This window comes from Lithobates pipiens, unplaced genomic scaffold (assembly GCF_037356315.1).
Source record: "Lithobates pipiens isolate NorthernLeopardFrog02 unplaced genomic scaffold, aLitPip1_a1.2 Scaffold_30, whole genome shotgun sequence".
NCBI lineage: Eukaryota > Metazoa > Chordata > Amphibia > Anura > Ranidae > Lithobates > Lithobates pipiens.
Window position 1 is genome coordinate 51,188,986 of NW_027507791.1, and position 12,952 is coordinate 51,201,937.

The following is a 12,952-nucleotide window of genomic DNA, read 5'->3' on the forward strand; positions in this document are numbered from 1 at the left end:
TGCAGATACCTGTACTGTACAGGTACCTGCACCCCCCTCCCCCCTGATTGTGGCGCCGGAGGGGAGGAGGATTCCAATGAGCGGAAGGTCCACTTTAGGGTGGACCTCCGCTTTAAGTGTTCTTATAAAGCAGGCATGTCCAAAGTCCGGCCCCATGATCCGGTTTTGAATGGCCCGGCCGGTGTTCTGGGATGAGGGCGACCGCGCAATTGTCAGTTAAAGCGACTCAGTGCCGAATCGCAAAAAAGGGGGTAAATCCCTCCAGGGTTGAAATGGTTAAATAAAGAGTGGGGGGGGGCACACAGTGACGTCACGTGTCATCAAAAGCGGCCTTACTGTGACGACAACGATCCGCCGCGAAATTCAACCTAATTTCCGGTCGGAAGTCCCGCCGAGTTCTCCTCCACACCATGTTAAACAAGCTATAGAAAGCCCGAGCGTGAGCGTTGGCGCTACTGCGCATGGGCGATGTTGGCCGTTGTAGTGTCATATTTTGCTGCCTATCACAGGATGCTGCGGAAGTGACGTTGCCGCCAGAAATTACGTACTGCGCATGCGCGATGCGTTCCAAACACTCGCGCCGTGCGTTCCAACATAGTTTCGGCAATACAGTTCAGCGAAACCATCACATAATGTTACGGAAGTGATGTTACACACAACACAAACACTGGGCCGTTCGTTACAACACTAATACTTCCCTTGTTACCTAGTAGGTTTTGCATTGCTGGGACTTGTAGTGCCTATCCTGAGCTACATGCTTCAATGTTCAGTGTCCTCATCCTTATCCCCGAGCTTCAATTTTCAGTGTCCTCATCCCTATCCCCGAGCTTCAATGTTCAGTGTCCTCATCCCTATCCCCCTGCTTCAATGTTCAGTGTCCTCATCCTTTTCCCTGTGCTTCAATGTTCAGTGTCCTCATCCCTATCCCCGAGCTTCAATGTTCAGTGTCCTCATCCCTATCCCCCTGCTTCAATGTTCAGTGTCCTCATCCTTATCCCTGTGCTTCAATGTTCAGTGTCCTCATCCTTATCCCCGAGCTTCAATTTTCAGTGTCCTCATCCCTATCCCCGAGCTTCAATGTTCAGTGTCCTCATCCCTATCCCCCTGCTTCAATGTTCAGTGTCCTCATCCTTATCCCTGTGCTTCAATGTTCAGTGTCCTCATCCTTTTCCCTGTGCTTCAATGTTCAGTGTCCTCACCCTTATCCCTGTGCTTCAATGTTCGGTGTCCTCATCCTTATCCCCGAGCTTCAATGTTCAGTGTCCTCATCCCTATCCCCCTGCTTCAATGTTCAGTGTCCTCATCCTTATCCCCGAGCTTCAATGTTCAGTCTCCTCATCCTTATCCCTGTGCTTCAATGTTCAATGTCCTCATCCCTATCCCCATGCTTCAATGTTCAGTGTCCTCATCCTTATCCCCGAGCTTCAATGTTCAGTGTCCTCATCCCTATCCCCAAGCTTCAATGTTCAGTGTCCTCAATCTTATCCCCGTGCTTCAATGTTCAGTGTCCTCATCCTTATCCCCGAGCTTCAATGTTCAGTGTCCTCATCCTTATCCTCGTGCTTCAATGTTCAGTGTCCTCATCCTTTTCCCTGTGCTTCAATGTTCTGTGTCCTCATCCCTATCCCCATGCTTCAATGTTCAGTGTCCTCATCCTTATCCCCGAGCTCAATGTTCAGTGTCCTCATCCTTATCCCCGAGCTTCAATGTTCAGTGTCCTCATCCCTATCTCCCTGCTTCAATGTTCAGTGTCCTCATCCTTATCCCCGTGCTTCAATGTTCAGTGTCCTCATCCCTATCTCCCTGCTTCAATGTTCAGTGTCCTCATCCTTATCCCCGTGCTTCAATGTTCAGTGTCCTCATCCTTTTCCCTGTGCTTCAATGTTCAGTGTCCTCATCCTTATCCCCCTGCTTCCATGAGGATACTGAACATTGAAGCACAGGGATAAGGATGAGGACACTGAACATTGAAGCAGGGGGATAGGGATGAGGACACTGAACATTGAAGCACGGGGATAAGGATGAGGATACTGAACATTGAAGCAGGGGGATAGGGATGAGGACACTGAACATTGAAGCTCGGGGATAGGGATGAGGACACTGAACATTGAAGCACGGGGATAAGGATGAGGACACTGAACATTGAAGCAGGGGGATAGGGATGAGGACACTGAACATTGAAGCTCGGGGATAGGGATGAGGACACTGAAAATTGAAGCTCGGGGATAAGGATGAGGACACTGAACATTGAAGCACAGGGATAAGGATGAGGACACTGAACATTGAAGCACAGGGATAAGGATGAGGACACTGAACATTGAAGCAGGGGGATAGGGATGAGGACACTGAAAATTGAAGCTCGGGGATAAGGATGAGGACACTGAACATTGAAGCATGTAGCTCAGGATAGGCACTACAAGTCCCAGCAATGCAAAACCTACTAGGTAACAAGGGAAGTATTAGTGTTGTAACGCACGGCCCAGTGTTTGTGTTGTGTGTAACATCATTTCCGTAACATTATGTGATGGTTTCGCTGAACTGTATTGCCGAAACTATGTTGGAACGCACGGCGCGAGTGTTTGGAACGCACGGCGCGAGTGTTTGGAACGCATCGCGCATGCGCAGTACGCAATTTCTGGCGGCAACGTCACTTCCGCAGCATCCTGTGATAGGCAGCAAAATATGACACTACACCGTATGTGGGCGCGGCCCCGCGGTGCATGATGGGAGTTGTAGTGCCGGAGGCCGGCGTCACGTTGCTCAGGGCTGGTGAGCGGGAGGAGGCGGCGGCTGCGGTGGTAGCCATAATGTCTCTGGTGTCTTACGCTAGCAGTGAGGACAGCGGCTCGGACTCGGAGACGGCACAGGAGCCACGGAAGGAGACTTCACTCCCCCCTCCTCCGGCGCAGGCCGAAGCCGCGGCCTATCCTGCGCCCTACAGCCACCAGGGGGAGCAGCAGCACAGCCCCGGGTACTATGGGCCGCCAGGAGGGGTGTACGGCCTGCCCTACCCGCCTGGATACGGGCCCCCTCCTAACTATGGCCCTGCGGCCTATGGGACCCCCGCATACCCTGCTAGCCCGGGGCCCCCGGGGTATGGGGCCTATAACAGCCAGGGGCCTGGGGCTGCCAGCTACCCCAATATGGGGTACAGTCCTGCAGGGTACCCCCCACCTGGCATGAACCTGCCTCCACCACAGGGGGTGCCAGTGGGCAACATGCCCCCAGCTCATGGAGGGCCACCAGGGATGAACTTGCCACCCCCGCAGGGGGCATCTGGAATGAACTTGCCACCCCCTCAGGGGGCGTCTGGAATGAATTTGCCACCCCCGCAGGGGGCAGCAAGCATGAGCCTTCCCCCACCTCAAGGGTCATCGGGGATGAACCTGCCCCCGCCACAGGGGTCATCGGGGATGAACCTGCCCCCGCCACAGGGGTCATCGGGGATGAACCTGCCCCCGCCACAGGGGTCATCGGGGATGAGCCTGCCCCCGCCGCAAGGGGCATCGGGCATGAACCTTCCCCCGCCGCAAGGGGCATCGGGCATGAACCTTCCCCCGCCGCAAGGGGCATCGGGCATGAACCTTCCCCCACCACAAGGGTCGTCAGGAATGAACCTCCCCCCGCCGCAGGGGTCATCGGGAATGAACCTGCCCCCGCCGCAGGGGTCGTCTGGGATGAACCTGCCCCCGCCGCAGGGGTCGTCTGGGATGAACCTGCCCCCGCCGCAGGGGTCATCGGGGATGAACCTGCCCCCGCCGCAGGGGTCATCGGGGATGAACTTGCCCCCGCCACAAGGTTCATCAGGAATGAACCTTCCCCCACAGCAGGGGGCATCGGGCATGAACCTACACCCACCCCAAGCTGGCCAGACTATGAACTTGCCCCCATCCCAGGGATCCACAGGAATGAACCTTCACCCCTCGCACAGCGGGCCTGGTATGCCCCCTCCCCCTGGCAGCCCAAATATGAACCTCCCACCCCGGCACGGCACTTCGGGACTGAATTTGCCACCACCCCAGGGTGGCTCCGGACTACACATGCCCCCTCCCCAGAATGCACATGGGATGAGCCACCCTCCCCAGCAAGGCGGGCACGGAATGAATCTCCCTCTCCCGCATTCTGGTCTCAAGTTGCATCCCCCGATGGGCGGTCATGCTTTGAACCTTCCACCTCCACAGACCGGGTTGGGCCTGCCGCCGGCAATGAACATTCCCCTTCCACAACTGAGCCCGACGTCCGGAGCTGAGCCGCGTATGCCGACTTCCAAACCCCCCAGCCACGGGCTGAACCTTGCACCCCCGGAGAGCGAGAGCTTGGGGAACTCCAAGCCGAGGAAGCGATCGGAGCCAGTCAGGATCAGCGTCCCTGAGCTCCGCGGTGGAGATGTGAGTATTCCGATATAGATTGGCGGTGTCGACCAATGAGGCTTCAGATATCAGTGGGCGGTGTGAGCTTTATTTTTTATTTTTTTTCCTTTAACAGTAAGTGCACAGAGAAAGAGATACGTTGACGGTAGGGATGAGCTCAGGAGTGTTCCGAGTCCCAACCTGCCAAAAAAACTGTCTCTGTGGACAGCCAATCGTAAGTGGAGGAGGCATTCAGGTATTCGCACCCCTTGTACATGTGTGGCATCGGGGTGGGAAATGCATCAGCCACTTAAGATTGGCTGCCTGCAGTGACGGTTTCCTAAGACGTCTCAGGACTGAGCTCAACATGGGTTTGTTTACTAACAAACCACATGTGATCACCAAGTCGCAGATGGCCTGGGGATCACATGATCTGGAGCAGTAATGGGGAACCTTGGCACCCCAGATGTTTTGGAACTACATTTCCCATGATGCTCCTGCACTCTCCAGTGTATTTGAGTTTCATGGAAAATATGGTTCCAAAACATCTGGGGTGCCAAGGTTCTCCATCACTGATCTAAGGTCCTGCTGATTGGATTCTAACTAGTCCACCCGATCTCATGATCTGGTTGGTTAGTAGAGACCAGGAGCTTTTGGGGAGTCGCACGTTCTCGTGGTTGGCAGTGTGCACTCTTAGCATGATGGGGAGAATGAACTTTGGCTCTCCACAGCGAGAGCCAACCTATCGTACGTGTTGGAGGCTTTCAGGTAGACATGTCCTGCTCCCTGACAGGATAGCTCAGGCGGGTTGGGAGTCGTATCTGAACACTACTGAGCTTAACCATGGTTGACTGCTGGAACACAAAACGATCTCCTGCACCCAGGAACCTAGTCCATAAGTACGTGGTGTAGCCAAACCTTTGGACTAAATGTGGAAAGTCAAAGGTCTTGATGCCCTCCTCAGAACAATGGGTGTCCTTGGAGCTGAAACGTATAGGAAGGGCACACCGACCTTGTGCATTACCAGAGATAAAATGTATTTAATTAGTAAAAACAAAAGTTGTGCTCACAAAGAAATGTTTAAAAGAGGCTTGACATTGCTCAAAGAGTTTTGAAGCTGTGTCTTCTAGACATCCTTCAACCTGGACCGGGTGTATAGGAGGATCCAGATGGTATCTCAAGTGGCTTACACGTTACGAGGGAGTACCCTCTTCATCAGAGCCTTAGCAGTGGTCTCAACTAGAACAAATGGGTTTGTTTACCAACCAAGCTCATGTGTTCACCAAGTCATAGCTCACCTGGTGGTCGTATGATCTAGAGTGGAGGTCTCCAACCTGCGGCCCTTTGCTAGCCTTTATCCGACCCTTGGAGCACTATGCCCTTCCAATGATATGAGGCAATAGTCCTCCCACTGGCACCAACAATGAGGCACTATATCTTACACTGATACCAATGATGGGGTACTATTACTACCACTAATGCCAATGGTGGGGCACTACTGATCATAAACCCCCGAGGCCATATTTATTCTCATTGATGTTGGCCTGGGTCATTTTCCACCTCCACTGGCCACAATCCGGCCCCCCCTTATGTCTGAAGGACAGTAAACTGGCCCTTTGTTTTAAAAGTTTGGAGACCCCTGTCCTGGTCTAGAGCCACGCTGATTGGTTCCTAACTAACCCACCAGATCGCATGACCTGGTTGTTTAGTAGAGATTAGGAACTTTTGGGGGCCAGCGCACTCTCACGTCAGCGGTGTGGACAGCTGTACGCTCTTAGTATAGCATGAAAGGGAACGTCAATTTGGTTAGGTTTATACTACATTCTGTTTTTCTCTGCAGGTAGTGATTGCACTATTGGCAAAGGAGCCAGTAGATAACCTGTTTACCAGCCCTTACAAGCTCTCCGTCCTGAAATGATCCCCGGCAGGAGGGGAGGGGAAGCTGGACGTACTGTGAGGGTAGACTTGGGGAGCTCTCGGGAGGGGCTAGGCAGTAGAAGGTTGGGGAAGGGGGGGGTGGTGGTGGCATTTAGAGGAACCGATCCCCCCTATATTGCTGTATCTGGAACTTGGAATACATTTAGTGTGATGGTCAGTGAAAAGAATGCCCCTTACATTGGTGGTCAGTGGCAAGAACGTTCCTCAGATTCGTGATCAGTGGCAAGACAGCTGACAACCTATGTATGGAACGTTCTTGCCACTGATCACCAATCGTTGATGACATAGCAAAACATGGTGGTGTAACGACGTATTCGGTGACCCATCGCAGTTTGCTACTGAAGTGACGCTCCGTCGCCGCCATCTTGCTACACCCCACACTCGTCCACAGTAAACCTACACTAAGAAGGGGGTAAGCGGACTTCTTGTTACACCCACTGGTGTTTTTGCATTTTACATGTATTTATAACAGTAAAGTGAGTTTCTATAGTGAAATAAAGGACTTACAACTTCGTCTGACGACTTAGATCTTGAATTTTAAAAGCGGTGGTAACCCCGCTCATCTCACAGGTTCGCTGCTTTTAAAATTCAACATCTAAGCAGTCAGACGGAGTTCTAAGTACCATATTTCACTATAGAAACTCATTAACTGTTTATAAATACGTCTTAAATGCAAAACTCTGGTGGGTGTAACAACATCTCCGATTTCCCCCTTCTTAGTGTATCCTTCGGTGGATGAGTGTGGGGTGTAGCAAGATGGCGGCGACTGAACGTCACTTCCGTAGCAAACTGTGATGGGTCGCTGATTATGTCCTTACAGCGGCATGGGATCAAGCACTTCCAGAAGAGAGGAGGATCTCAGCTGGACAGCACTGGATCCGTTCGGAGGGGTTGAGTATCAAATGTGCTGGGCACATGACCAGGTATGCAGGGGCTTCTTTAAAGCGCAGTTTTTGCATTTGAGTCCTGATTACCTGAAGGTGGTATCTGCACATTTCAGATACTTGCCCATCCAGTGGATCCAGCATTGCCCGGAGGGGCGCTTCTTCAGCACCTAGCTTGCTACAGCACCAATGGAGAGCGAAAGTGGATAGTGCCAGAAGAGGAGGCAAGTGATCTTTCTGTGCAATATCGTTGCACAGAGCAAAAAAGTCTTATCTAGATTATTATTACAAAACAAAAAAGACCTCATGATCACTTTTTAACATTTTTACAATAACAGGTTGCAAAGTGTTTGTGTGTTGCATTGCCAAGAAATGCTGACGTGCTGCATTTTTATGCACTGCATACCTACAGACTTGTTTGATGTGACAAGGGCCCATAGAGAGCAATTGCTTTCTCAGTGTCCATGTGTAGAGCTTGCATTGATCGATTTTTCACCCGGTGTGATTGAGCCCTACTTAGCTGTGCATGCTCCTGCCAGGTCCATACTGTAGGAGCTGCACTGCCACGGCTGCTAATTCTCCTGTCCGGTCCCTCCTAATTTTTCTGGGCATGTGTGAAGAAAATCTCAACCATTGCTAACGTGAGACAGAAGTACAGTTATCCATTAGTCAGCTGATTAATGTGAATATACATGGGACCGCCTGTGCCAACTACATTGACCCTACAGCCTCACCAATGTAATTTTTGTGTTTGGAAAGTCATTGCGTGTTATGTTTCTGCTACGAGGCTTAATCTGATCTTATCAGTAATTTTGTTCTTTTGTCATTTTATTTTGCAGTCCGACTCGGAGGAAGATGAACCATTCCGGAAGAAAGCAGCAAGTCAGGTGAGATTCCGTCGAGTGACCGTTAAAGGGATCCAGCTGATGTTTGAGCAGCGCAACAAAGCAAGACCAATTCAAGAAAATGGGGCACACATCGATGACATCTCGGAGAAACCAACTTCCAGCAAATAAATTTCAGCATGCTTAGCAAGCCTTCCATCTTATTTGCATTCCCAATGCATTTCACCCGTGACGGGGCTTAATCATAGAGGCACTGTGATTAAAAGTGAAGTGTTCATAAATCATACTTCCCTAGGTGGATGCAGCATCTGTCCCTCGCTGCCTCTAAGACCAAGAACTGAGCGATCAAAGACCGCTAATCGCTCAGTTCTTCACCGAGCAGAGAACGGTGTCAGTCATGGGTTCTCTGCTCTGCCCCTCCAGCACTCACTGGAACACTGGGCTGTGCAGGGGGACAGGAGCAGCTGGCTTGGGCTGTTGGGCTGCCACTCAGGAATCTAGGTGGATCCCTCCAGGGTGTGGAGGGGGCTGAGGGACGTCGGCTGCCAGGAAACTTTAGCCACAGGAGTGCACAAAAGTGCCTTCCTGAGACGCATAGGAGAAGTAGGGCCAAATGAGCTTTGACCCTACTTCTCCTTTAAGCCCTGTTACCCATGAAACTTGTTGGGTGTGTAGCTACAGGTGGAAGGACCTTCAGAGTGTGCTGGAAGTTATTTGGTTGCTCAGTAAAACAATTTGGGTTCTCCAGCATGTCGTTGGGATTTGTGGCTTCATTTTATTTTTGTCTTTATTTTTTTGAAGTTTGGTGTGGAACGTGGTTGGGTGGGCTCCTGGACTTTAGCACCTGGCTGGTCCACAAAACTGAGGGCAAAAGCAGTTTCTGTAGTGGTGGGATGAGCTGTGATGGCAACAAAGTAGTCACCACATATTGTCTGAGGGTATCGTCCATCTAGGAATTTCCTGATCCTACATATACAGCGCAGAGGCCTCGCTTAGAGTTTGGCTTTGCCAAGTTGAAGCTGAAGTTGTTCCTATTTACATCTTATGTTTTCAGGCTCCCTGGGCACACAGATCACTATTTGGCTGACCAATTATGACCGCTACAGAGCGGCCGCTATGCGCAGGATTGTGTATGTGTGTATATCGGGTAGAGGGCAGTGATAGGGGATCTTCATTGTTCATTCCCTGCTGCCCATTCTGTGCATTTGTATTTTGGGAATGAGTTCACATAATACAAAGGCTTCTGTGAATGGGCATAGCAGTTTCAGCGACTTTGCACTTGAGGAGGCTCTGAAAGTTTATCTTCTTGGAGCACAATATGCCTGTCGGGTGTAAATAATAGAGATAAGTCTATGAGGCAGCAGGCACCTCGTTGGACTTAAAGTGATTGTAAAGGCTCCTGTTTATTTAAAAAAAAAAGTCATACTTGCCTCCACTGTGCAGCTTGTTTTGCACAGAGTGGCCCCAAACCTTGTCTTCTGGGGTCCCCCGGTGGCTCTCTCGGCTCCCCCCCTCCCCGCATCAGATAACCCCCCCCTAAGAGAAGTGCACTCCGGAGTCCAGCATTCTGCGTCTATAGACCCGAATGCTGGACTTCGCGGCACAAGGTCAAAAGGTGAACGGACGTAAGTTAGTGTCGATTCGCCCAGGGGAGCCGCCTGCAGCGGCTGGTTAGCAAGTGGTTAATGTTGTTTACAGGCCTTGTGAATACTAGTTGGCAGTCAATGCCCATTGAACAGGTAAAGAAGTTTTCGTAAACATTACACTACTTTAACTAAACCTCTTTCCTGTGCTTGGGCCTGTTGTTTGTAGGTATCCAAAGAAGGGTTTGGATTGTCGTCCTTACTCCCTGAACCGAAGAATGCACGTGGGGGGGACTCCAAGCGCACGCTCCTCCCTTACATCTTCACAAAGAAACAATCTGACTCTTCCAACGAATCAAAACTTCCAAAGCAGATGTCCAAGCCCAAGCTCACCGCCAGCTCCGAGGTGTCCCACACACCGTCCCCATCGGCCATCAAAGCGGCAGCCAAGAACGCCGCCCTGCAGGTGACCAAGCAGATCACGCAGGAGGAGGACGAGGAGAGCGACGAAGAGTTCCAACAGGGTAACTTCTTCTCATTGACGGACAGCAACGAGGCTGCTATGGCTCCTGAGGAGAGCTATACATATCCGCTTCCACCAGTGAATGATGATGGCCCCCCGGGGGTCGATCCTGGTCAGTTACAGAACGATGCATCGAATGCTCCATTGGAGTTCAAGACAGCAGCTGGCCCACAACAGTGGTCAGCCACGTCTACAGAAGACTACGGCGGCCAGGAGTACAGCCAGTATCAGGAGTATAGCAACCCACAAGCTGCTGCATACTATCAGGTAGGTTAATGAGCCGTATTCCCAAAAGTATCGCTTTTGGTATCAGTGGAGCCTGTTGGGCTGAGTCAGTCCCTGTGTTCTTGTATGCCTTGGATACTCAAACAGTGCAATCTCTCTATCATAATTCCCAGTATTGCTGTCCACCTGGGAGAATTGGGTGTCCCTGTCCTCGTTTGTGTGTTCCAGACCCCTTCTTGTCCTGTATTTCAGATCCCCCAATCCAGCAGAGATGGTGGGAGCTGCTCATTTATAGGCACAGCTAGTGTGCAGTCTTAAGAGCTCAGCACAAGGACCTCAATAATTGTCTCTGACGAATAACGTCATATAAAGTCTTATGTTTGTTTCTCTTCCTCATTTGTATTGCATATAGGGATGGAGGCATATTACCATATTGCCTCATATAAAGTCCAAACCTTTCTTGTCCCTCCTCATTGCTAAAGAAACTAGATCTTTAACCTTTTCGAGCCGGCGCCTCCCGACCCTTTAAGAAATTCATAATGCCGGGGGGTGGGGCATAAGATCACGTGATCCAAAAATTCCTGATCGCTATCAGCGGTAGGGAGCTTTCGATTGGGTGTCAGTCACTGCCAGGAGGACGCAGCATGTGTACTCTCGGCACCGCTCTAGTGACAGCAATTCACGCAAATATGGGGCCTCTCAACACCAATACGAAGGACCAGGCGCTGGGAGGCCGCATATTTGCTTGCAGCTGGCGCCAAGGGATTAACGACTTGAAAACCAGGACTTTTCTGGCACTTTTTGTTAAAGCGGACTTCTGTCTAATTTTATTTTATGTTTTTTTTTTTTTTTAAAGTCAGCAGCTACAAATACTACAGCTGCTGACTTTTAAAATAAGGACACTTACCTGTCCTGGGCGCCCGCGATGTCAGCACCCGAAGCCGACTCGGCTTTCGGGCGGAGGTGCCGCCATCTTTGGGAAGTGAAGCCTTGTGGCTTCACTTCCTGGTTCCCTACTGCGCATACGTGACCCCACTGGTCCCTGCTGTCTTCTGGGACCTGTGTGTCTCCCAGAAGACAGTGGGGGGGCGGAGAAGGCGCCAGAAGTGGCGTAGAGACCCGCGGGTGGCTCGGCTATCTATGCCTGTAAGTGGGAGCAAAATACCTGGATTAGACGGGTATCTGCTCCCCCCAAAAGGTGCCAAATGTGACACGGGGGGGGGGGGGGGGGGTGTAATGTGAGAAGCGGAAGTTCAATTTTTGGGTGGAATTCCCCTTTTTAAATTTAAAATGTCCCCTCCTGCTGCCGCTACTTCTGAAGGCAATAACAGCTTTTTTTTTTTTTTATCCGGCTGAAGACAAAAATACCGGGGTTATGGCTGGTAGCTTCATCTATAACGGGTAAACCACTTGCAGACTACAACATATATAAACGTATTGTGGTCGGAAAGTGGATGCCTCCATTCCTGCAATGAGGTGTCCAGGAGCTGCCTGCCGGCCACTGACTTCTTCAGTAGGTCTTCCGGGCCGATTCACGTTGTATACGATGGGCTCCTGTGTGTCCCATTCACACTTCAACGTGGCATATAGCCTCACTAGAATGCAGATAATTCTGCGTTTTATCGCAGCGCACCGTGCTGAATAACGGGTGCTGAATCATGCACCACGCCACCCCCCCCCCCCCCCCTCCGACAGTGGAGAGCAGTGAATTGCTGCAGCTGCTCTGTTACTGTGTGAATACAAACTCTGTGTTGTGACATTTTGTTTGGCCGGGCCAAGATGTCACGTGTGTGGGGGGTTCAGGCATTTTGACAGGTGCCGAAATCTTACACCGCGCTGTACAGTGCAAACGGGCAGGCAAGAAATCTTTTACTGCAGAAGAGACGTGGGGGAGATTTACTAAAACTGTCAAGTCGCAAAAGTGTGAGTGGAGCCCAACTAAAACCGGTGCACACAGAATCGGGTGCAGCTCTGCATAGTATTTTATTCCTGATTAGGCGCAGGAATAACTTCCTTTATATTCAGCTCTGCATAGTAACCAGTCAGCTTCCAGGTTGTGTGTGGGGTTTTTTTTTTTTTTTTTTTTTTTTTTTTTTTTTTAACCACTTGCTTACTGGGCACCTAACCACCCATACAAAACTATTTTATATTTTGTTAATAAATTTAGCAAACGGGTAATTTTTCTCCTTCATTGATGTAAGCCGATAGGCGGCATTGATGGGCGGCAGTGGACACTGGTAGGTGACATTGATAGGCAGCACTGGTGGGCACTGATTGCTGGCACTTGCTACTGTGGGCACTGAATTGTGGCACTGGCAGGTGGTACCTGTGGGCACATGAGGCAACTTCGCCTCTTCGGGACCGATGTCCCTTCAGAGGCCGGCAATCGGCTTATTTTCATCTCTCACTGTCAGTGTGAGAAGAAAAAGATTACCGATCCTCTGTTTACATCATGTGTACATCACGTGATCAGCTGTCATTGGCTGACAGCTGATCGTGTGGTAAGGGGCCGGGATCGGATCTGTGACCAGCCGCGTCTCATTGACTCGGGTGATCACAGCGCTCGCGGCGTGCCCCCTTCGGGGGGGACGTGGCCAGCTTTGAA

At 51.0% G+C, this 12,952-nt stretch overlaps 1 protein-coding gene across 2 annotated transcripts in view; it reads left to right on the forward strand.

Annotated features, from left to right (window-relative positions):
* Window positions 1–2,715: 2,715 nt before the first annotated feature.
* LOC143942803 (uncharacterized) overlaps window positions 2,716–12,952 on the forward strand; it is a 28,032-nt gene continuing 17,795 nt past the window's right edge. For both annotated transcript variants that reach the window (XM_077464205.1, XM_077464206.1), the window contains exons 1-3: window positions 2,716–4,388; window positions 8,011–8,058; window positions 9,829–10,389. In XM_077464205.1, coding sequence (XP_077320331.1) covers window positions 2,721–4,388; window positions 8,011–8,058; window positions 9,829–10,389 — 2,277 coding nt within the window. In that variant the 5' untranslated portion in view covers window positions 2,716–2,720. The remainder of the gene's footprint in view (window positions 4,389–8,010; window positions 8,059–9,828; window positions 10,390–12,952) is intronic.